The 23,005-nt window shown below is 31.1% G+C and overlaps 3 protein-coding genes across 3 annotated transcripts; all 3 read left to right on the plus strand.

Moving 5' to 3' along the window:
- Positions 1-1,523: 1,523 nt before the first annotated feature.
- LOC123218236 (bifunctional riboflavin kinase/FMN phosphatase-like) lies at positions 1,524-5,515 on the plus strand. Its single transcript, XM_044639532.1, has 11 exons — positions 1,524-1,620; positions 1,755-1,886; positions 1,974-2,160; positions 2,875-3,005; positions 3,137-3,206; positions 3,306-3,371; positions 4,069-4,223; positions 4,312-4,407; positions 4,665-4,816; positions 4,903-4,986; positions 5,082-5,515. Exons 2-11 carry the CDS (start codon positions 1,817-1,819, stop codon positions 5,208-5,210), a joined length of 1,140 nt encoding a protein of 379 aa, XP_044495467.1. The 5' UTR covers positions 1,524-1,620; positions 1,755-1,816; the 3' UTR covers positions 5,211-5,515.
- A 2,809-nt stretch (positions 5,516-8,324) lies between these two features.
- LOC123218587 lies at positions 8,325-9,427 on the plus strand. The gene has a single exon (XM_044640081.1). The coding sequence runs from the start codon at positions 8,477-8,479 to the stop codon at positions 9,275-9,277; it is 801 nt and encodes a 266-aa protein (XP_044496016.1). The 5' UTR covers positions 8,325-8,476; the 3' UTR covers positions 9,278-9,427.
- A 4,744-nt stretch (positions 9,428-14,171) lies between these two features.
- LOC123218518 (external alternative NAD(P)H-ubiquinone oxidoreductase B2, mitochondrial-like) lies at positions 14,172-18,499 on the plus strand. The gene is made up of 10 exons (XM_044639987.1): positions 14,172-14,481; positions 14,729-14,993; positions 15,136-15,342; positions 15,502-15,752; positions 16,304-16,523; positions 16,683-16,787; positions 16,909-17,181; positions 17,276-17,397; positions 17,580-17,699; positions 18,161-18,499. The coding sequence occupies exons 1-10, from the start codon at positions 14,393-14,395 to the stop codon at positions 18,246-18,248; spliced, it is 1,740 nt and encodes a 579-aa protein (XP_044495922.1). The 5' UTR covers positions 14,172-14,392; the 3' UTR covers positions 18,249-18,499.
- The last annotated feature ends 4,506 nt before the right edge of the window (positions 18,500-23,005 follow it).

Genomic DNA, 23,005 nt, shown 5'->3' on the forward strand with positions numbered 1-23,005 from the left:
TTGGAAACCCTAGGGGGGAAATACAATTTTTAAAAACTTGAGTTGGGGGGAAAGTGTTAGTTTTTAGGGTTTGGGTGATTAAATTTAAGTTTATTTTTAATATTATAGATAAAATGATGATTTTGCTCTTAAATCCGTCAACTTGACATTTTTTTTAATAACCCATAGATAGATAAATAGGTTTTCCAAAGTTACTAGGTAGAAATTTGAAACGCATATCTTGGGTGGGAAATAGTCCTTTTGCCTATATTTTTAAGGATACATACAAGTAATAATAAGTTACCTTTTTTTTTTTTTTTCAGAAACTTCCAAACCAAGTTCCAAAAACAGGCCTCAATTTAATTCCCTTCTCGATGTCATTATCCAATACAAGACTTTGATCAATTATTTTAGGCCAAAAGACTTATTCCAACTTAAGATATGGTAAAATCTCATATTTATACTGTTAATTTTTAAAAATTAAAAAATTTATTTATTTTTGTTAAAATTTATTATTAGAATTAAAGGCAAAAATATTATTTATATAAATTTTTTCTCAACAATTTCTCTTTATCCAATATTTAAATGGTAACTATTTTCTCTTAAAATTTTTTTCTTCTCCTCCTCCTCTTTAGTGATTGTCTCTTTTTCGACTGTCAACGTTCTCTCTCCCTCCAAGTCTCTTTTGTCATCTTCCCTTATTGTTTTCGTCTTAGATGAAAACGATTTTATTTTTATTTGAAAAGAAAACGATTTCATCTTCATCTTTAATGAAGACGGTCAAGGAAGAGTTTAGGAGGAAGAGAAAATGCAGTAGAAGACAATAAACTTTGCCATTTTTAGTGATAAAAAAAATCTTAGAGAATAATAATTACTTTTCAAATTTTGAATGAAAAAAATTATTAAATTTTTTAACTAAAAAAAAAAATATGATAAATTTTTAATTTTTTAATATTTTTAATTAAATGATTTTTTTACTTTTAACTCAATTACTAGATTTTAATAAAAAGGGAGACTTTAAATTTTTTAAACTTAATGAGTAATAATTGATAATTTTAGCAAACCTTGTGGTTAAGTTTTTTGGCCTTATCTTTTTATTTTATAAAAAAACATTTACATTATCTGAAGATTGACGGTCAAGTCGCATCACCAGAGCCTAAAAGAATGGAATATGCCATCAAGTAACTGGCATCCAATTCTTGGAATCCAAGCAATTTGTAATTTGATTGTACATGGTGGCAGGTGAATCTTACAATTTGTCCATGCATGTTTAGATGGATATGGCCATGAATATATCCGTTTTATTTTTTTTTATATCATATTTTCAAATTCGGTTAAATATTTTAAGTAATAAAAAAAGAAAATAAATTGGACATTAATTTTAATAATATTGATTTTTTTTTCGTTATTTGTAGAAATATTGATTTTTTTTTTAATTATTATGTCGTCTTCAACTTTAATTATAGGGGAATACAGTATCCGACCCGTATTTGATATCCCAAATTGGAGGCCCACTTTTATTGATAGTACAGGCGCAACCGTACAAAACGCATAGCACCAGAAAGATTTAAATAACGGCATAAACCATCATTTGCTTTGCATCTTCATTATCGGAAAGCAGAGAACATGAACTCCATGCTTGTACGGTTACATTTCTTCTCTAATATCTACCAAAGTTTTTATCTTCTCGCTTAATATTTTTTTCGTTTTCGATTATTTCTACTGTCTACAGATTATTGAAATTATATATTAATGATATTTTTCTTCAATTTCAGAGGTGGGAGGATGAATATTGAATGAACTATTGATTAAATTGATTAATAGTTGAGAATTTTCAATGGCTCAACCGCTAAAGAAGTTAGTGTCATGTGTAATTCTTGATTTGGACGGGACGCTTCTGAACACAGGTGTGTTCGTGTTCCATTCATTTTGATCACTTTATAAATTTTGTTTTTGTTTGTTGGTATGATAATTTGTTTTCAATTGATCGGCAGATGGCATTATAACCAATGTTTTGAAAGTGCTTCTGGTTAAGTATGGGAAACAGTGGGATGGGAGAGAAGCTCAGAAAATTGTGGGAAAGACGCCTGTGGAAGAGGCAGCTGCTATTGTGGAGGAATATCAGCTTCCTTGTACAACGGATGAATTTATTGCAGAAATTACTCCCATGTTTAATGATCAGTAATTAACTAAACTCCTCAGCTCTATTATTATTATTATTAGATTATGTGTTAATATAGCTGTCTTTTTGAAAAGTTCAAATGACGAATCTCAAGTGGCTGGAACCTTATTTTGCCCACACATTTTTGTGATTTATGGTGTGTGTAGGTGGGGATCAATTTGAAGCAAGGGTAACGACATTTCGATTGTTTTTTCAGCCTAATTATATATTTTTTTATCCTGACTTTCAATTTGCATCAATTATGGAAATTGTTTTTGCAGCCAAATTATATTTTTTTATCCCTAAATTTGAAATTGCATTTTCATTTTGCAAACTGTTCAAAATTAGGATGTATGCCTAACTCTATGCTTACAATCTGATTTTGATACTTTTACCAAATAATTCTTTTTATTATTGGATCTCCACTCAGCACAATCTTTTGACCTTTACTTTTCATCGTATACTGACATTTTTTATATAAAAATTATTTGTTGCTGGCTTTGCTTTCTTTGTCTATGTAGCCTTAAGCTTTTCTAAGTTGAGCTTGTTCTTGGATTCAAGGAATTAAGACCTAGCAAAATATTCCTTTCCATTCTTAATGGATGTCATAAATTGAGCCATAATATTTGTTGCCTTGAAGCATTCTAAAAATTTGCAAAACTACTTTTTATTCACTAAGTAGCAGTAGATTTTATGGTAATTTTTAAAGGCATTTTCACAATGTCTTTTTACAGGTGGTGCAACATTAAAGCTCTTCCAGGTGCCAATCGTTTGATTAAACATTTGAGTGATCATGGTGTGCCTATGGCACTAGCTTCAAATTCACCTCGGGCAAGCATAGAATCCAAAATTTCTTATCACCAAGGTAGTTTCTTAGAAATTCTGTTGACAATTACTTCTTGCTTCTCAAATAATCAGCACTCTGACATGCCTTGAGGATATGTTCTCTTTCGTTTTTATTTGTAAGCTTGTTTACATATAGTGTTTCTTTTATAGGCTGGAAGGAGTCATTCTCTGTCATTATTGGTGGTGATGAAGTGAAAATGGGAAAGCCATCCCCTGAAATGTGAAATTCGTTAATCTATATGTTGAGACTATTTTCTATCTTTTATAAAAATGTGAAAACTCAATTCAAATTCTAATGTATTGATGTTTCATAATTCAGATTTCTGGAAGCTGCTAAAAGGATAAATATTGAACCTTCAAGCTGCCTGGTTATTGAAGATTCTGTGTAAGTGAGTCTTTAAGTCCTTATTGCAGATACATTCTTTTATTCAGGGGTCATAGGCCTCTAGTCCAGTGCTTTACACGGAGGACATTATCACCTTGGTTGGTGCACTACACGTGTGCTTAATTTTTGAGTTTGTTTTCAAGAATAGAAAAGAACACTTCTATCCAGAACTTGCATAGAAGAAATAATTGTTTGGATATCTATGACCAGATGGTACTAAATTCTTATGATGCCTTTGGCATGCCTGCCATTCAAATACTTGTGTGGATTCTTACTGAAATGAACATTGGAACAAATTTTGTGTTGTTAAAGCGCTGTATGAGGAGATGAGTAGTAGATGAGAACTTTGATACTTCAATTTAAAAAAAAAAAAAGGATAGTTCGTATTTGCCTACATACTTATGTGGAAATGATGACTTCCTGTAATCATCATCAAATTTTATTAAAGCAATCTAGTTGACACTTTAGCCTGGAACAATGTTATGAATAAAAAATTGTATCTTTGGCCTTGGTTTTCTGCAACATCTGTGAGGCCTGCCTGTTTCTGTTTTCCCGAATGATGTGTCTTCCAATATCTAAATAAATTGTTCCTGCGATCAATGAGCAAAAACATGAGCAAAAACTTCATTTTTTTATCATTCTTACCATGCATCCGTAGACTCAGTCATTTACATTGTAAAAGTTTTGGTCATTTCAGGCCAGGTGTTACAGCTGGTAAGGCTGCTGGAATGGAACTTGTCGCTGTACCATCACTTCCAAGGCAAACTCATCTTTACACATCTGCGGATGAAATCATTAACTCTCTACTTGATTTGCGACCTGAAAAGTGGGGCTTACCCCAATTTCAAGATTGTAAACCCTGGACATAAATAATTTATATTATATTCCAAATTTACCGTCTAGCAGAAATTTCTTATCAAATATTTATTGCTAATTGCAGGGGTGGAGGGTACCTTGCCTCTGGAGCCATGGTATATTGGTGGTCCTGTAATTAAGGGATTTGGCCGTGGCTCAAAGGTGCTTGGAATTCCTACAGGTTGGTCAGAATCAACATTTTTATCCTTTGGCTTATTCAGCTAGATTTTCTCTTTTTGACATCTCATGTCTAATACCTGTAACTTCAAAATTGTTACTGATGTCACTTCTATCTCCTATATAAGAGTTTTGCAATTACTCCTGTCTTGCCCTTGAGGTTATGCTTGAAGATTTTGCTTATGTTTTATTTATCTTTTCTCCTCTTTTTGGTTGATTTTATCCCTTTGCTTATTTAACATTTTCGTTATCTATTTTCAGCTAATTTGTCTGCAGAAGGATATTCAGATGTCCTTTCAGAACATCCCTCGGGAGTATATTTTGGTTGGGCTGGGTTATCAAATCGAGGCATTTATAAAATGGTCATGAGTATTGGTTGGAATCCATATTTCAACAACACTGAAAAAACTATAGTGAGTATAATAACATAGATGTGGATGGTAGCATCTTCAGATCCCTATTCTTTTCTTTTGTCATATAAATCTATGTTGTAATGCAGGAGCCCTGGTTGCTACATGAATTTTATGAGGATTTCTATGGAGAGGAATTACGTCTTGTTATAGTTGGCTATATACGCCCTGAGGTATAGGTTACTCTGAGTACCTTTTTTACCTCCATGATCATTATCATGTTCCTGCCTTCCTGTTTTAGTTATAAGTTGTGCTCATGTTATAACAGGCCAATTTCCCATCCCTCGAGAGCCTGGTAGCAAAGATTCATGATGACAAGAGAGTTGCAGAAAGAGGCCTTGATCTTCCATTGTACTCAAAATACAGGGAGGACCCACTCTTGAAAACCGCTTTGTGATGATGCCAGCATCTGCAGTCATTGATCCGGATAACTGCCACTGAAGCTGCTGCTGGTGGGAGATTCTTGAGTATGACAGAATTTTATTCTTACTTTGATTATATGTGTTTTTAGTCTCATAAACTGTGGAGGTGGGGCATTAAAGTAATGCCCCGGAGGGCAAACTAATAGTTGTAATGAATCATCTATCTGCAATCACGCTCAAATTTGAAAGTCCTCTCGTGTGATCCAGAGTCTGTTTTAAACCTTTTCATGGATGATTGCATCCATTATTCAATATCCAGTTCCAACCAGTTGATCTTTTATTATTCGTTTAAATTAGTATTAATTTGACTCAATAGTCAATGCATCTCTTGGATTGAGTGGAATAGGCCATTCTTTTTGTAGTGTTTTTTTGGTTCTGACTACTGTAGATTTTATATTCACTGTGTCCTTTTTATGGCCTTTCAAGCATGATCAGCAAAATTGTGGGCTGTCCATGCCATGCCGGAGGCCTCTGGCATAGGTCTACAGACTGATCTGATATGGTTTGTAAAAAATAAAAATAAAATTATTAAAAATAATTATAAAATATGATGGTCAACTAGCAAAATACACAGGTCAGTCTATTAAAGGCTCACAAAGGCATAACCCAAAGGGTTTTTAGTGTGTCTCCAGCCTTGTTATTCCAGCGGATTGACATAACTCACAAAACTTGTCTTTTGATTAGATTTGACATAGCACAACCTATGAATACGGTAGTTCATATTGAATTTGACCTGATATGACTTACGTATGTGTCTACTAACTTGTTTAATTGATCCTCTTTTTCAATGTACTCGCTAGGCCTAGAAGCTGAGTTCTTTTTAATCTAAATTGAATCTCTTCTTTAATGTATAGTACATTGAAGGTTGAACTCTTTAAAGTTGGTTTACGAATTGTTTTAGTTTCATATTTTACGTTTGATTTGTGTTAGGATTTTATATGGAAAATCTATAATAACAAAAGAAGAGTGAATGACGGACATCTCCTTCAGGTTTAACAAAAAGAAAACAAGAAACACTCTCAAAGGTTTCATCGAGCAACAAACTTTGGGTACCCTGTTGAAAAATAAGGACCTCACAAAATAATGGACTAATTGGCAGCATACAATTTTGACGTGTTAGGCCTAAAAGTCAAGGTTTGTTTTAGGGCCCATTTGTTTTACACCCAATCACCAGCAAAACCATGTGATCAGCCTCGTGGGGTCTCAGTGTCTTCACCACCGATTCATACGTTTCAACCCTACCGCCATCTTTCCCTTCAATTACACTTCTCCTTTCTTTCTGTTGCTACTGCGTAATTGACAATCTAATAGACGACACTGATTCGTTGTCTGCCACAACCAACCACCATCCACTCCATCTTTTAAGCACGGTTTCCCCCCAACAAACACCGCAATAGTCTTTTCATTAGTCTTATCATCTTATTCTTCCTTGCATTACCACAGTTGAAATGCAATTAGAATACCAGAAATAAGTCAACCAAACAGCTAATGTAATATTGAGCCTACTGAACACACAGTGACGGTCTCCAATCATAACTGTGCATTATTTATTTTCTTGGAGATGAAGCTACATATTCTTATTGGCAGACCCACAGAGAGCTTGGTTTCCTTTCTGTATTAGACAACCAACTTAACTCCCAGTAAGTTTAAAGAACAATACTCTTCATTCTTTTCATAAAAAGCGCTTTGTGTGTGTGTGTGTGTGTGGCTTGCTTATATTTATGCAGAGCAGATGATGTGCCTGGCAAGACTTCTATCCACGCTTGTTGCTCCAAGTTGCAAATCTGCTAGTCTCCCTTTAATTTTGCTCTGGCAATTAGGGAATAGGGATGTCGTTTGCATTTTGGAAAAATGGGGTGATCAGATTTTCAAGTCCCAACTACCTAGTGTCCCTAAATTCTAATAAAAAAGTTAATTAATCTAATTAATTAAATTTGCTGATACCCTACTCTTATATAACCAACATTTACTTGGAAAAATAAATATGACAGTTCAACCCATGAAACGAGGTATTTGGCTTATTCTTTTCTGAATAGAGAGGGGATTCCTTAATAAAGATGAAGATGAGAATAATTAAAATCTTCACAATCTTTGACTCGTTTTTTTCCAATTTTTTTTCTCTCATACATATTTTCTAAACTCTTATATATCAAATTACTCTTAAAAATTTTGAATTATTACAAATGTATCTTTAAACCTGATACATATTTCAGTATTTTTATTGCGGAGATAAAGAAGGGAAGGGGAGAGAAAAATAAATGTAAAGTAGTTCTCTAACTTTGCATTCTCATGACAAATTGTCAATGTGAAAAAGAAATTTTTTGCTTTGGATGCAAACTTGCAAGAGTTTGCTTTCTAAGCTTCCGCTAGCATGTAGGATATGACATACTCAAGCTCCCCAGTATTCATCTCATCAGGAATGAAAAGCTCGAGCTCCTCACTCCCACTCACCACCTTAGAAGACTCGAGCCCACAAGAGTTTTCTTCTGAGTTTCAAACAAACGTTTTTCATTCAAAATATACCTAAGTTACAGAGATCCAGTCTTGCAAAATGAATTCCAAAAATTTATAGCAGTGTCATATCAAAGACATGAAACCACTTGAAGGTGCCACAAATAAAGGAGAAAAGAAAAGAGAGCCCAAAATATCAAGACAAGTTCAATGCCAAATAAAAAAAAAGATGGGATGCCTCATTTTGTTTCAAAAGAGTAAAGAAAACAATGAAAAAGGGAGAAATAATTCTGGGAAAGAAGATAGTGACCTCAGAACCAATAAACCAATAAATCAGGCATTACCATCCCCACTGCTTTTCTTTCAACATTTTCAACATCTAACTTATACATTTGTTACCTGGCTTTGCCTTGTCGTCTTCCTTCGGTCATATCACTGTGACACTCAAAATTTGCTCATCAAGAAACAACCTTTTTGTAAAAGTGAGCTACTTTTCCCAATTTGGTTATTTCAATTTCATTTTTAAATTTTATTTTTATCAATTATTAAAAGGAAGAATAAAAATTGATTTTTTATACGTTAATTAATGTTTTCAGGAGGGCTTAAATTTGGGTATTAATGACAATCTCATAAAAAGCCTACAAGCCTCTCAAAATCTAAATCTTTTCTCTTCTCTTCTCTTCTCTTTCAGTTTTCTTCCCTTTACTTTCTTTACTCAATTTCTCAAATGGCTTTAGCTTTTCTTTCTTCATCATCCTCCCTTTGAGTTCCAATCTTCTCCCTTTCTCTCATGGGAGAAAACGAAAACCCATTAATTCAAAGTTCAAAACTCAATTCAGCCATCATCCCCATGAGTAACAATATTAATAAATTTTCTTCAGACGATGCGCCTCCTTTCTTTTCAACTATTCTCACTCTGTACATTCTAATTCTCCTTTACTTTCCTCGCCTTTTCTTCAGAATCATTCTCTCTCCAGTTCCCATTATCACTTTAACTCTTCTCCTATCTCTCCTCCGGTTCGGTACAGCACAAAAACAACTTCAACAAACCCGGACCCGGACTCCAACTAACTGCACTCCTGAAGCCGCTGATCAATTATTGTGCGACTCTAATAATTCACATGATCGTCAAGATCACAAATGGGCATGCGCTGAAAAGTGTACTCTCACCCCGGGCCCCCGTTTCGAAGACTCGTTCATTGAGTGGAACGTGACGGCTCCGTTAGAAGTCATTTATGAGGCGTCTGAAGAAGGTAAAGAAGAAGAAATCGAAGGAAATAATAAGGACCCGACCCGGCTTGGAATTGAGCGGTACCCATCTTTGTCTTTGTACTACCCGGAATCGGATTCTGATAGTTCATCCAATGGTGATTATCCGGCAATCGGAGAATGGGGTTCGCCGGAAAGTGTGAGGCTTCAGTGGGAAGACGAAGATAGAGAGGGGTTGATAGAAATAGCGGTCGATGGTGTTAACAATAATGGTAGAAATAATGATAAGATGGAGATGGAGATGGAGTTGGATTTTGTGGATAATTTTCATGGCGAAGAAGAGAATAATTTGATAGAGATTGACATTTCAGGGGAGAGTTAATTGAAGGTGATTACTGATAATTATAGTTAATTTTTTTTGGGTTTTGAGTTTTTTAATTAATTTTGATGGAATTAATTACCTAATCCAAAAATTTTAATGCATTATATAAGTTTGTGTATTTGGTTTTACATACTGGGATTTTCTGTTGTTGCTTTTTGACTAATAGCTCTGAAATCATTCCATGATTTTATATTGAAATATTTGATTAAACTTTTATGCAACATGTTGTAATTGTAATTGTAATTCGGCCAAATACCTTATTCCCACCCAAGGTTTGATGTTCTATTTATTTCCACCCATTAATTTTTAAATATTTAACTTCTACTTATATGTTATTAAAGTTAACAAAATCTGTTACTTATAGGTATAAAATTATTATTTAATTAATAATTTTAAAAAATAAAAATTTATATATTTTTTAGTTTGAAAAAACTATCAATTTTCCCTAATATTAAGTTATAAAAAGTTGTATTTTTCTTTTAAGGTTTCAATTTTTCAACAAAATCTCTCTCTCTATCTAAAAACTAACACCTTTTGGCCCTCTCTCTCCCTTCTTCTAGATTCATCTTTGTTTGGACAAATATGAATCGTCTTCATTCAGAAGAACCGATGAAGACACTCATTTTTGTCAATTCATATAGATGAATCATATTGAGAGAGACAACTTTCAAGTTGTTTGAGAGGGAGGGATATTGCCGAGAGAGACAGAGAGCACTAAAAAAATCGGTTGTTTATTGGAAAATTATTCTGAAAAATTTGAAACTCTAGAAAGGGAAGGTAATTTTTCAAAATTTAATCATAAGAAAATTTGTTAATTTTTAAGATTTATGAGGTAAAATGATATAAATTTTTATATTTTTAAAAAATACTAGTTAAATTATAATTTTATCCCTAAAACTAACAGATTTTGTTAATTTTAATAGTTTATACGTAAGATTTTAAGTTTTTAAAAATTAACAAATAAAAATTGAATATGCATCAAACCTTGGGTGGGAATAAGTCTTTTGGCCTTGTAATTATAATTGCCTTCGATAGTTCCATGCCAAATAAGAGGATGAGGCATTCAAATAGATTTGGTCAAAATAATAATTAAAATCTCATGTTATATGTCTCTTACCATATTGATTGATTGATTAAGAAATTTAATCCAAATGTTACTTGGAATGTAGCTGACGTTATGAGGACATTATCACTAATCACCCCTATAATTTCAATAATCAATAAAACCCATATATTTTTTGTAAGTAAAACTCTCTCAAGAAGCTAAGTGATGAGGCTTTTCAAAATTGTTTGAAAAATAGTATATATTATCTATTAATGAAACTATAGGGGTGGTTATTGATAGTCTCCCAAAGTTATGTGATGAAGCTTCCTGCACCTAGAATCAAAGCATATGTTTGAAGCTCAAACACATTTGCTAAATTCATTGTACTGTCTTTGTTGTCTTGTGTTTGGCCATTACCCAATATTACCAAAACCAACCGGATTCCAAAGAAAGGCTTGTATAGGCATTCTTCCACTGGGCCTCGACTTCGTTGATAAGGTCATAGGCTTGGTAAAATCAAACCTGGCTTTTAAAATTATTAGTCTAAAGCTTTATTTATTTTGGTGTAAAATGACATCAACTTACCATAAATTACCAATTAAAATTAGCCAATATAAAGTAGATATTATCTATTTCTTTTTATTTTCTTATTTTATATCTTTAAGATTGGAATTTGGAACAAAAAATTTAACATCCTTGGGTATCATAGTTTTGCTTATGTGAGATTTGTCTAAAAGTATCACATATACTCTTCTTTATGAAACTTAATGTATCATCGCTCAAACTGATCCACAGTCAAGATGTTATACATTTTGGACATATAGTCCATTCTAATTTTGTTTCTCGGCTTTACAACTCAAATGACGTCTTGATAGTTTAAAGAGTTCACAAACTATTTAACCAGTCAAGTTTTCTAATCCCTAAACAATGTGAGATGCATAAACAAACTCAATATTTTTTTGTATTTCATTAATGTAAGATTTTCCTAAGGGTATCACAAAAGATTTATATAAAAAAAAAAAACCAATAACAATAATTTACCTCATTAAATTTAAAAAATATATATATATATGTCTAATTAAACTATATCTATTAATAAACTAACACATATATTTATATTCTATCTATCATTACTCAAAATAGGTTAGGTTCGTCTCTGAATATAAATTTTCCCCAAACTTCTAAAGTTAAAATTAAGACTCCTACATTTTTTTTTGTACACAAGTTTTAGTCGTTATATCAATATATGTGAATGTTTAGAATTATGTATAAATGAGTAATATTATGTGTATATATTTTTTGTACATAATTTAAGTATATAAATAATATATCATTATGCGATTCAATATTACTTTATTTTTAATTTAAAATATCTAAATATATAATGATATATTATTTATGTATTTAAATTATATATAAAAATATATATAAATATAGTTTTATTGTGTGTATACTCTTGGCATAATTTAGTAACATAAATAATTAGATTGTGTCACTAAAATCTTGCATTGACTTTAGGCATAGTATAAAATTTATCCGAGGCTGATTGTGCGTAAATATTCGGATTATTTTATTAAGACTTCAACATGAGACTATTAAAAATGGGATTAGAGTAATATACCAGCCAGGGTGTCAAGAAACGGTGTCGTATGAAAGTTAAATATCTAAGTTGATTGGGTATTTAGATTACTTGTACGGCTTTGATTTCTCCATTACTTTCGGCGGCCTTTCTTTCCAACTGGGTTTTATGGTCAAACACCAAATCGTGTGATGTCATCAACCAACGAACATTCTTCTTACCTCATTTACTCCTCAAAGTTTGGGAGAAATAAATGACACTCAATACTTTTGGAAACTAACAAATCCACCCAAAAAAGCCTTCACAAACATTAGTGAAATTCGTTATTTTACTATATAAATATTATAATAATTCCCTCCGTAGTTATGATATTGCTGAATAATTTGATATGTAATAAACAAATATAGGTGAGGGAAGGAGAATCTGAAATTTTTGGATCTGAGATTTAAGTTATATTCCCAGAAATTTATTTATTTTTGTTACATATTGATTAGACAGAAAAGTCTTTTTTTTTTAATTTTAGTTCTGTATATTGTATAAATAATCTCAAACTTTATATATATTTTGTAATGACTTATTTTAAATATCATAATATAAATGATTATTTTAATAAAACTTAAAATTCAACATAATTCAAATATTTTATGTCAGATCATCATGCCCAACTAACGTTGTCCCTTTTAATGTCGAATCTAATTTTTTAAAAATATATATTTTATAAGTTTAACAAAGGTAAAATACCTAATAAGTTGACAAATATATATATATATATATATATATATATATATTGTATCAAAATCGAACTGTAACACATTTTTTAGAAAAATATTATCCTTCGAAAAAGAATGTTATCGTACTTAACTAAGTATGACACACTTGAACATATTTGACATATATAAAAATTTCAAGTGTCATTTACAAAGTACCCTAAAATTAAACTTATCAACAGAAACATCAAAAGATGTATAAAAAAAATTAGCACATATAAGTGTAGTCTATTATGATAGTAACAATCTCAAAACACCCGTGGATCCTAAATTTACAATGATTCAGTATATGCAATGCATGAAAAAAACTATTGTGAAAGCATTTTTCTTTAAAACATTTTTTTCTAAAAATATTTTTTTATATGCTTATCAAATTGGGTTGAGGCATGGATTAAACTAGAATATGATAATTTTTTTTTCAATAAAGTATATTGTTAATACCCCTCTATCATTTGTCATGGATTTTTATTCAATAATAACGTAACTACAAATTACAATTAAAACCATATAATAAACATATTTATATCAAAACATCAAAAATTATGATGAATAAATAACAAAACACACATAAAAATATCTATAAGGTGTTTGGTTTTGGGGTCATCTTTGTTTACCGAGTAATTCATATTTTATTAATGATGTTATTTTGTTTACTTTAAGTAATATTTATTACTAAATATGATGTGACAAGTAATATAAGGATAATATATAAAATTACTAATTTTACTTTGAATATTATAAGATTATCAAGATAATTTTAATTTTGTTATAATTTTATCCTTAATTAAAAATTTTAAAATAAAAATACTATTATTTTTAATTAGAATAATAAATATCATAAAAAATATTTTAGAAAAATATACTGACAATAAGATAATAACTTGAAATAATTAACTTAATCGATTTGTTTAATAATTTGACACTATAAAAAAGGCTAATATAGTTCAAATATGCAATTTATTTTAAAAAAATTCATAGAACGAATATTTAACATAAGTGGTGTTACTTTAACCAAATATAATACTAATTTATATTTAATAAGATAGTTAAGTTAAATAATATTTTATTATTTCTTTAATATTATCAATCAAATACAATAATAATTTAGATATAATAATTTTATAAAATATAATAAGTAATTTTTACTTAATCAATTTATGAGGTAATAATTTATTTTTGTTAATAAAAGATTTCTTCGATAATATATTAAATTCACTACATCCCACACCACTATAATTTTGGCAGCATTTTAGCACTTATAATTCTTACAATTACGTAATTAAGTGTGTTTTTAATTGTCAAAATGAAATATTTTGCATGAACTAATATACCCCTTGAATAGTTCTGACATTCAGGGGTATTAATGTTAGTTTTAGAAACAAATGGGTTTTCCGAAAATTGTTCAAAACTTTATAGTGGCCAGAAATTCAATGGCCATTTCGTCGCCCTCCAAGTCAAGCAACTAAATGGGAACCGATGCGGCGAGATTTACACTCCCACGCCCGACACGTTTCTTTCCTTTCCCTTCCCACCAAGTTGGATTCTTTCTTTATTCATTTCCATATTTTCCTCTCAACCCTTTCTTGTCCGCCTTTTTTTCTACCATTTACTACAACAAACCCTACAACAAGGCGCGTCTTTCTCTCTCTTCGTTACTGCTTCGTTTCATATCAAAACGGTTAATCGCTTTCATCTTTCAGAATTTAAAATTTTCTGCGTTAGAAATGCGAAATTTTACGTTATACGAGAGATTTTCTAGAGCTTTCCATGATTATCCTAAACTTTCTAAGTTGATTATCATATCCACCATCAGGTAAGCTCTCTACATCTTTCCTCTGCTTTGGAGTTTGGTTCTGTTTAGTGATTTAAAAATTTAAGTTTATTTATTTTTTTGCAAGTAAACTTACATGGAGATCTAACGTTTACCGGTAGAGTAAGATTGAAAAAAGATTGATCGTTGTAGAATTAAATTAATAGAAAGAGCAAAAAGTGTATGAACAAGTATATTTTGGTAGGATTTTAATGTTCCTTTTGCTTATGGTTACTTGATGTTATTGCAGTGGTGGTGGCCTTATCGCTTATTCTGAGGCGAATGCATATAAAGATGCTCCAAATGCAACGGGAATCAAGAAAAAGAAGGTGGTGGTACTCGGAACTGGTTGGGCGGGAACCAGTTTCTTGAAGAGTCTCAACAGTCCCTCATACGATGTTCAAGTGATATCGCCTCGTAATTACTTTGCATTCACCCCGTTACTGCCCAGTGTTACATGTGGTACTGTGGAAGCTCGCAGCATTGTTGAACCAGTTCGTAACATAGTCAAGAAGGTAATCTTTATTTTTTTGCCTTGAGCATGCTTCTTGTATTTTGATTTGATATACGGACAGTGATTATTTACTTTCTCTGTTGATTACTGTAAATTTTGTAATGTAGTTGTCATAATTTTCCTGCTGTTTTCTCTCTGAGTAGAAAAATGTTAACGTCACTTTCTGGGAGGCTGAATGTTTCAAGATTGACGCACAAAATAAGAAAGTTTATTGTCGATCTAACCAAAACACCAACTTGAATGGAAATAAAGAATTTGCTGTGGACTATGATTACCTTGTAATAGCAATGGGAGCTCGTCCTAACACATTCAATACGCCTGGTGTTGAGGAGAATTGCCATTTCTTGAAGGTAAAATTCCTTGCCATGGATTGATGTTTTGCTGTATCTTTATGTAACTATTAATATTCCCGATATGTAAAACATACTTCCTCTGATTAAGAACTGGACATTTCTAAACTTCTTTTCGTTGCTATTGTTTTCTAAAAGAAATGATTTTTTGTCATCCAGGAAGTTGAAGATGCTCAGAGAATCCGCAGGCATGTTATAGATAACTTTGAGAAAGCAAGCCATCCTGGTCTAAGTGATGAAGAGAGGATGAGGATTCTTCATTTTGTGGTAGTTGGTGGTGGACCAGCTGGGGTGGAGTTTGCTGCAGAGCTTCATGATTTTGTAACTGAGGATTTGATGAAGCTATATCCATCGGTCAAAGAATCAGTTAAAATAACCCTTCTGGAGGCAGCAGATCATATTCTTAACATGTAAGGGTGTAAACTTTTAAATCCTTCTGGTCAGCAATTTTTAGTGTGTTGTTCATGACGCATTAATTTTTCAATTGTCTTATAACATGAAAAGCTTGCCTCAGCTTTAAAAATATGTTTATCTGTCCTGAATAACTCTGAAACTGGAACTCAGGATTTTTACATAATTTTGAAGATCTAAACTGTATATATAATCTCCCAATTTCATCCCAGAAGAAATGTCTATTGTCGAGAAAATGATAGAATTAATTTATGTGCCTTCAGACAAGTCTATTTAATATAGAAACCATCCTTTCATTCCTGCTTAAAATCTGCTAATTTTTTAATATAATTATTTTCGCATCTTTTATGAATTGACTCTATAAATCTTATCTACACTGATTCAGAGTCTCTTGCATGTATCACAAATGTGCATACGCTAGATCTATGTATAAAGTTCAGCTAGTTCTTTTTTTTTTTTTTTTTTTTTGTGTATAAAAGAAGGTCAACAACTTTTTATTTTTTGATTTGCATTAAAGTTTGCTAATGCTGTAGAATTTCTTGTTTTGCAGGTTTGACAAAAGAATCACTGCTTTTGCTGAAGACAAGTTCCAAAGAGATGGAATTGATGTGAAACTAGGATCCATGGTTGTTAAAGTAACTGATAAAGAAATTTCTGCCAAAGAAAGAGGAAAGGGGGAGACCACTTCCATGCCATTTGGAATGATTGTCTGGTCGACAGGCATTGGACCTCATCCTATGATAAAGGAATTTATGAAGACTGTTGGTCAGGTGTGTTAGTTCAAGAGTCATCAACTTCATTATTAGTTGCCTTCACTATCTTAAATTCTGTCTGCCATTTGTGATTTTAGTTTCTGAATGTATGAAGCAATTTCTTACTGGTATTCATCACAACGGCTGACCATATAATTTACTCTTCTGTTGACACAGACAAATAGGCGTGCTTTGGCAACTGATGAATGGCTGCGAGTTGAGGGATGTGATAATGTTTATGCACTGGGTGATTGTGCAACAATTAACCAGCGCAAAGTGATGGTATCTTTGCTATTTTCCCATCTCATTTCTCTTTTGAGCGTAAAAAGTTTAACTAAATTTCCAGTGTTTTGATGTTTAAGTCCGGCTAATATTTTCCCTGTTTGTGCTAAATTCTTTCCAGGAAGATATTGCAGCAATATTTAGGAAGGCAGATAAGGACAAATCTGGAACTCTCACAGTCAGAGAATTCCAAGAGGCCATCGACGACATTTGTGAAAGATACCCTCAAGTAGAGCTTTACTTGAAGAACAAGAAGATGAGGAATATTGCTGATTTGTTGATGAATGCCAAAGGGGATGTTGCCAAAGAGGCTATTGAACTGAATATCGAAGAATTCAAAAAGGCTCTTTCCGAAGTGGATAGTCAGATGAAAAATCTCCCAGCAACAGCGCAGGTTTTACACTGATATCACTACATGCCTCTTTAAATATTCACCGACCCTTCTTTTACATGTCTACTTGAATATTAATCTTTGGCCTGATGTTCAGGTCGCAGCTCAGCAAGGTCAATATCTTGCCAAGTGTTTTAACCGTATGGAAGAGTGTGAAAAAAATCCAGAAGGACCTCTCAGGTTCAGGGAATCAGGCCGCCATCGGTTTCAACCATTTAGGTAGATTTGTTTCCCACATATGTACATTACATTTAAGATAGAAAACTCCTCAACATGGGTGTTTTTTAAATGTCAGTTGAGCTTAAAATGCCAAATTGGGAGATATCCTCTCCTGAAGCTGGGATTTAATTGCAACTTGAGAAATGTTTTTATGATGAGGTTTGTGGTGTGGATTTAACCAGGTATAGGCATTTAGGACAATTTGCTCCGTTGGGAGGGGAACAAACTGCAGCTCAGCTTCCTGGGGATTGGGTTTCTATAGGCCAGAGTACCCAGTGGCTTTGGTATTCAGTCTATGCAAGGTACCTTTTTTTTTTTTTTCCTAATTCATAATTCCGCTCCTCTGGCTTAAAACTCTATGAGGATAATTAGATTCGAATTCGAAAATTAAATATTTTCAAGTTTGAGGTTGAATTTTAAAGGTGTTTAACTTGTCAAACATGCAACTTTAAAAAATTTTAATACGAATCAACTAAAATAATATTATTTTGATTAATATATATCGAAACAACATTATTTAGTAATTTTTTGTTTGATTACACTACTAAATCTAGCTTAAATATCCATTTGAGTTTAAGTTTAAATTAAACTTGAGTTTAATTTTTCTTAAATAAGTCAAATTTGAATAACTTTAAAATAAGATTAAATTTAAATTAACTTAAATCAAATTAAATTTAAACTTAAACAAATTCAGACTTGACCCGACTTATACCCTTTGTTTAAGTAAGTCTTGTATTAATGCTTTGATTCTCTAAAAATTCAGCAAGCTTGTGAGCTGGCGCACGAGGACACTGGTGATCTCCGACTGGATGAGGCGTTTTGTTTTCGGAAGGGATTCAAGTGGCATATGAGGCAGCAACAGTTACTGCTCCAAGAGCTCCTGATGGGTAGAGTCAAAGCATGTTTTGTCAATCACACATACTAGTTGGACAAATAGTATTTTTTAATTGTTAAATAATTCACAGTTCCGGCCCCCGCTGTAGTTTTCCAATTTACAGAACTTGTGGGCTCAATTGGTTCTAGTTCCTTTTTACTTGAGGTGCCACATCGTTTTGCACCCGAAATTTAATATTATATATGATGGGGTCATCATAATTTATCATTTTATTCATCTACCACTAATGATAATGCGTCATATTTAGACCCATAATACAACTATCAAACTTAATATCGTGGTTAGGTTTACAAAAAAGTTGTTATATTAGTTAGCTAAATTCATATCAAGAGAAAAATCAATGTTTTTAAAGTTGAATTGGTGATTTACTTAATTATTTTATTGATTTACAGTTTGACTGAATTGTAAAACTGAATTAGATTATAAATTAGTTTATAATTTAATTAATTGAACTAACTAATTTGACCTAATTTTAAATGCATTGACAAAACCATCAATTACTTTTATAAATACCATTTTAATCTTCAATAGTCCACGTTCACGTGTACAAACATGAGAGATTTATTTGGTTAGACAAGTTAGGCCCATTTTGTCTTGAAGCTCAAATGCCACGTGTAATCACCCCACAACAAATACAGGAGAACCCTTAATGTAAAATGAAATTCGGCAGACCCAGTTGCATAAATCAGATAATGACTCCTTAGACATTGAATAAAAAAGGTAGACTTGGTTGAACATGGGGTTCCTAATCCTTGGGGGACAAAAAGTTAGACAAATTGGGTTTGGTTTTGTACGTGGAATTAGAGGGTTTTGCGGTTTTTTTTTTTTTTTTAACCAAAGACTTTATCCATTTTAGTTAAAAGGTAAATCAGAAAGAGATAATCGGATTTATAATCTCATCATTATTATATTAGATAAGTTAAAATTTTATAAATATGATAAAAAATTAAACTCAATTTTTTTTAAAAAATATTTTAGTGTTTTATTAATTTTGTTAACTTTAGATATTTATAAGGTTTTAGTTTATTTTAAGGAATACAAGAAGAAAATTTTCTGGATAATAGTACAAATTGAATGGCTTTAAATTTCTAATGAGTAGAAAAATGATTTTGCCTAAAACTGTTGTGTAATTTATGCAAGTTTGTGATGATGAAAAGTCTATGGTGTGGCCTATTTTATTTCTCTCCATTTTGATGATAGAATCAATAATTTTCTCCTGGCAAGTTTTTTATCTATTAAATTTTATTTCGTAAGTTTAACTTAATCTATAGTAATAACATTATATTATTAAAAATATTTAAATAAAAAATTTAAATAAAAATATTTTAAAAAAAGCCACTAATAATTAATATAATTCCTAATGTGAATTCACTAACCTAAAAATAACATTGTTGATTCGTATATATTATTTTAAAAATTTAATAAACAGATAATTATTTATAGTTTATGATTATTGATGAGATTTTTTTCATCATCTAATATAATAACAATAAAGATCAATAAATTAATTTTAATTTTCATTACAACGAAAGATAAAATGAACAGAATAAAAAGTTATATCCATAATAATTTTTTAATATGCCAATGGGTGGGTGATCTTTAGTCTAGGTATTAGTTATCACATAGACATAGTATATTTTAAATAAAATTATATATATTAATTTTAAATATATATAATATATATATATATATATATATATTTAATTTATAAAATTATATAATTAAATAAATTTGAATCAGAATACCGTAAGTTTTGTAAGAAAATCCACTTTTATCGTTGGCCGACAATGCCATCAATGCCATCCTAAACGAGTGGAAGAAAGGTGAGGGTCGGGATTAATGGGATATGGTGTGCACATGCTTTCAAAAATGGAAAAAATTGTTCCATTTGTACTGTAAATGAGATAACCCTTAAAAAAAGTTGAATAACCATGTTCTTATTCACTTATGATTAGATTTGAATTAAATTAGTTTAATTTTAAAAGTCAATTTAATTTGATTTGATTCGGTTTAAATTCATTTATTTTAAATATGAATAGGGTTCAAGTTAAAAGATTCGATTCTTTTTAAAACAAAATAAAACTCGAATTATAAATAATTCGGTTTGATTTAGCTCATGAGTTGGATAAATGGTTTGATTCAATTTAAACTTTGCTCATGACTCGATTCAAATTATGTTAAATAATTGTTAAAAGATGTCATTTTGTCAATAAACTACGAATTTGAACTACTTATTTGAATCATAAATTTGAGTCAAATTCAAACTGAATTCAAATTATCTTTAATATTGACTTAATGAATTCGAATTGAACTATTTTTTATTTAAAATAAACTTGAGTCAAGGAATGTTTGGGCTTAGCTTAGTTTATATCTATCCCTACATATTCACTCATATTTTCAAAATAATAAAATTATACGTATCGATTTTTAATATATAAATGAATATATATTTGATGTATATTATTAAATGATTGAGTGATTTTAAATTAAAAATAAAATAATATTCAATTATATAATAAAATATTATATATATATATATATATTATTTATTATGGATGAAAAAATAGTTACATGTAACATCACTATTCCAAAATCGCAAAATTGGAGTTGGAGATGGAGATGGAGAGTACACCTTAGCCAACCCAAAGATGGGAGACGAAGGTGCGCGTCCTATCTTTGGAAATTGTCAAGTGTAATCGGAAGACGTCTCTCTATTGGAAATAATTACTTGCATCTACAACATGTAAGTAGTATAATCAATTCAAGGCAATTTTAATGCAATATTCATAACCGAAGTATTTGGCAACGTACTAAATGCAATGGGTTTTCAATTAACAATTCATTAAAATTTGCATTCTACTACATTAAAATTCATAAAATTTATATTAAAGTTAATTTTAGATTATTATGATTATTATTATTATGCAATAAATTTTAACTTACATATTGACTCTCAAAAAAATGGCTAATTGTAAAAACAATTATGTATACCTTTATCTATAATTAGAAGGAGGAGTCTCGTTGAACATTTTGGTTTATTGTTGATTTGTGGCAAATGATTTTTCCAATATCTTCAATAGAATGAAAAAGTCTCTTAATATGTTAGTCTTAAAGTAGACACTCTTTATAAAACTTTTCATAGAAAGATAATGAGGAAGACTTCAAAATGATAGTGTCCTTAAAATATGTTAATGCAACGTTTAATTGCAATTTACTACATGAATAGCTTTAGAGGTGTAGAGCTTAACTCATTAAGGGCGGATAAATTGTACTATATAATTGTTTAATTATGATGCACTTCTCATTTTTTTTGAGTAAAAAGGTTCCTTAATCTTAAGCAATGCACTCTCTCTCTCTCTTTTGCACCACTTTCAAACATGTGCACACTCATATTGTAGTGTTAATTGAGAAAGTACAACTTACACAATGAGCTAACAATATGTGTAATTTTTAACACATATCTTAATAAATATAATATTTTTTTTACTTGTTGTGGATTCTATTTACTCAACAGCTTGAGTGTTGATGCCTTAAATGATCGGTTAATGGTGACTCGCATATACCATATCTCTTTTCAATGACCATGTCTATTAGACTACCCTTTAACACATAATTGGGTTTGATGGGTGAAGCAAACCCAAATTTTTTATCCCAAAGTCTAGACTCTTGTCACTCTACAATATTTCAAATGAGTAGAAACAATTGTTTTAAAGATATGAATACTCATAAAGGTTTTGCATGCATTAAATGATTATGTATAAGACTCACATAATCGTTTTTCAATTTAGGTAACCCACTAACAAACATCAAACAATCATACATAGAACATGCACGATCGCTAAACACCTTGAGAACTTACAAAACATGTTTCATAAGTCAATGAACTCAAGCCCTGTAAAGCATCTCTTCGGCTTATCTTGCTTCTACCTTCAATAATTCATGTCATATTCATGTTCTGGTTCATAGAGTATCTTGACATGTCTAGGTATTAATACACAACCCTTAACAGTCTCTTAAACCTTGTGGGACAATCTTTCCCCTGATTGTTCATCTCTACAAAACGCTTATTCTATTCTACTAACTTACATAAGACTGTTAATGGTTATATGACTCTTGTTTAGACTCCCCACAAGCAGGCAGATTTTTTATTTTTTTCACTCGAAAGTGAAATTCATCTGGATTTGTGTTGGAAAATGATTTCTCAGGAAATTGTCAGCTTGATCCAAGAAAGTATGTAAGGTCTATTTATTCCGCTGACAGAATTTCAGGCTTTATTCCATTTATTCAGTTGTTGTTTGCTGGAAGATTACACAGACAAATTAGATTCTGATTGAGATTCTAATATTGTTTTTAATGGGGAAGAAGAAGGTGACCTGAAAAAATTCTGATGCCTTGTAAAGACAAAAGAAAGTACCTTGCATAGAATGATCAAGATTTGACTGGTTCGTTTGGAACTATGCGTGGAATAAATTGAATAATTCAGTAACTTTTACATCAGCCCATCCCATCTTGTTCACAATCAAAACTAAAGCCTCCGTAAATAATGTCTTCAATTTTATGGAAGAACTGTTTGCGAATGAGACTATGACAGTCGAGCAGAGAGGGAGAGAAAAATCTGAAGAAAGAAAGGATGTGAACAGGGACGATGAAGTTTGTCGAAAAGTGTCAAAATCTTAATAATAAATTTTAATAAAAAATAAATATTTAAATTTT

The sequence above is a fragment of the Mangifera indica genome, chromosome 6, assembly GCF_011075055.1.
Source record: "Mangifera indica cultivar Alphonso chromosome 6, CATAS_Mindica_2.1, whole genome shotgun sequence".
NCBI classification, from domain to species: domain Eukaryota; kingdom Viridiplantae; phylum Streptophyta; class Magnoliopsida; order Sapindales; family Anacardiaceae; genus Mangifera; species Mangifera indica.

What these genes read in the sequence shown, in the direction of transcription:
- LOC123218236 (XM_044639532.1), top strand. Translation starts at nt 1,817, where the DNA reads ATGGCTCAACCGCTAAAGAAGTTAGTGTCATGTGTAATTCTTGATTTG. An exon ending in CAAAATTTCTTATCACCAAG is followed by an intron (nt 3,006 to 3,136) that starts GTAGTTTCTTAG and finishes TTTCTTTTATAG; the next exon opens with GCTGGAAGGAGTCATTCTCT. An exon ending in CTTACCCCAATTTCAAGATT is followed by an intron (nt 4,224 to 4,311) that starts GTAAACCCTGGA and finishes TGCTAATTGCAG; the next exon opens with GGGTGGAGGGTACCTTGCCT.
- LOC123218518 (XM_044639987.1), top strand. Translation starts at nt 14,393, where the DNA reads ATGCGAAATTTTACGTTATACGAGAGATTTTCTAGAGCTTTCCATGAT. An exon ending in ATTATCATATCCACCATCAG is followed by an intron (nt 14,482 to 14,728) that starts GTAAGCTCTCTA and finishes ATGTTATTGCAG; the next exon opens with TGGTGGTGGCCTTATCGCTT. An exon ending in ATCTCCCAGCAACAGCGCAG is followed by an intron (nt 17,182 to 17,275) that starts GTTTTACACTGA and finishes CCTGATGTTCAG; the next exon opens with GTCGCAGCTCAGCAAGGTCA.
- LOC123218587 (XM_044640081.1), top strand. Translation starts at nt 8,477, where the DNA reads ATGGGAGAAAACGAAAACCCATTAATTCAAAGTTCAAAACTCAATTCA.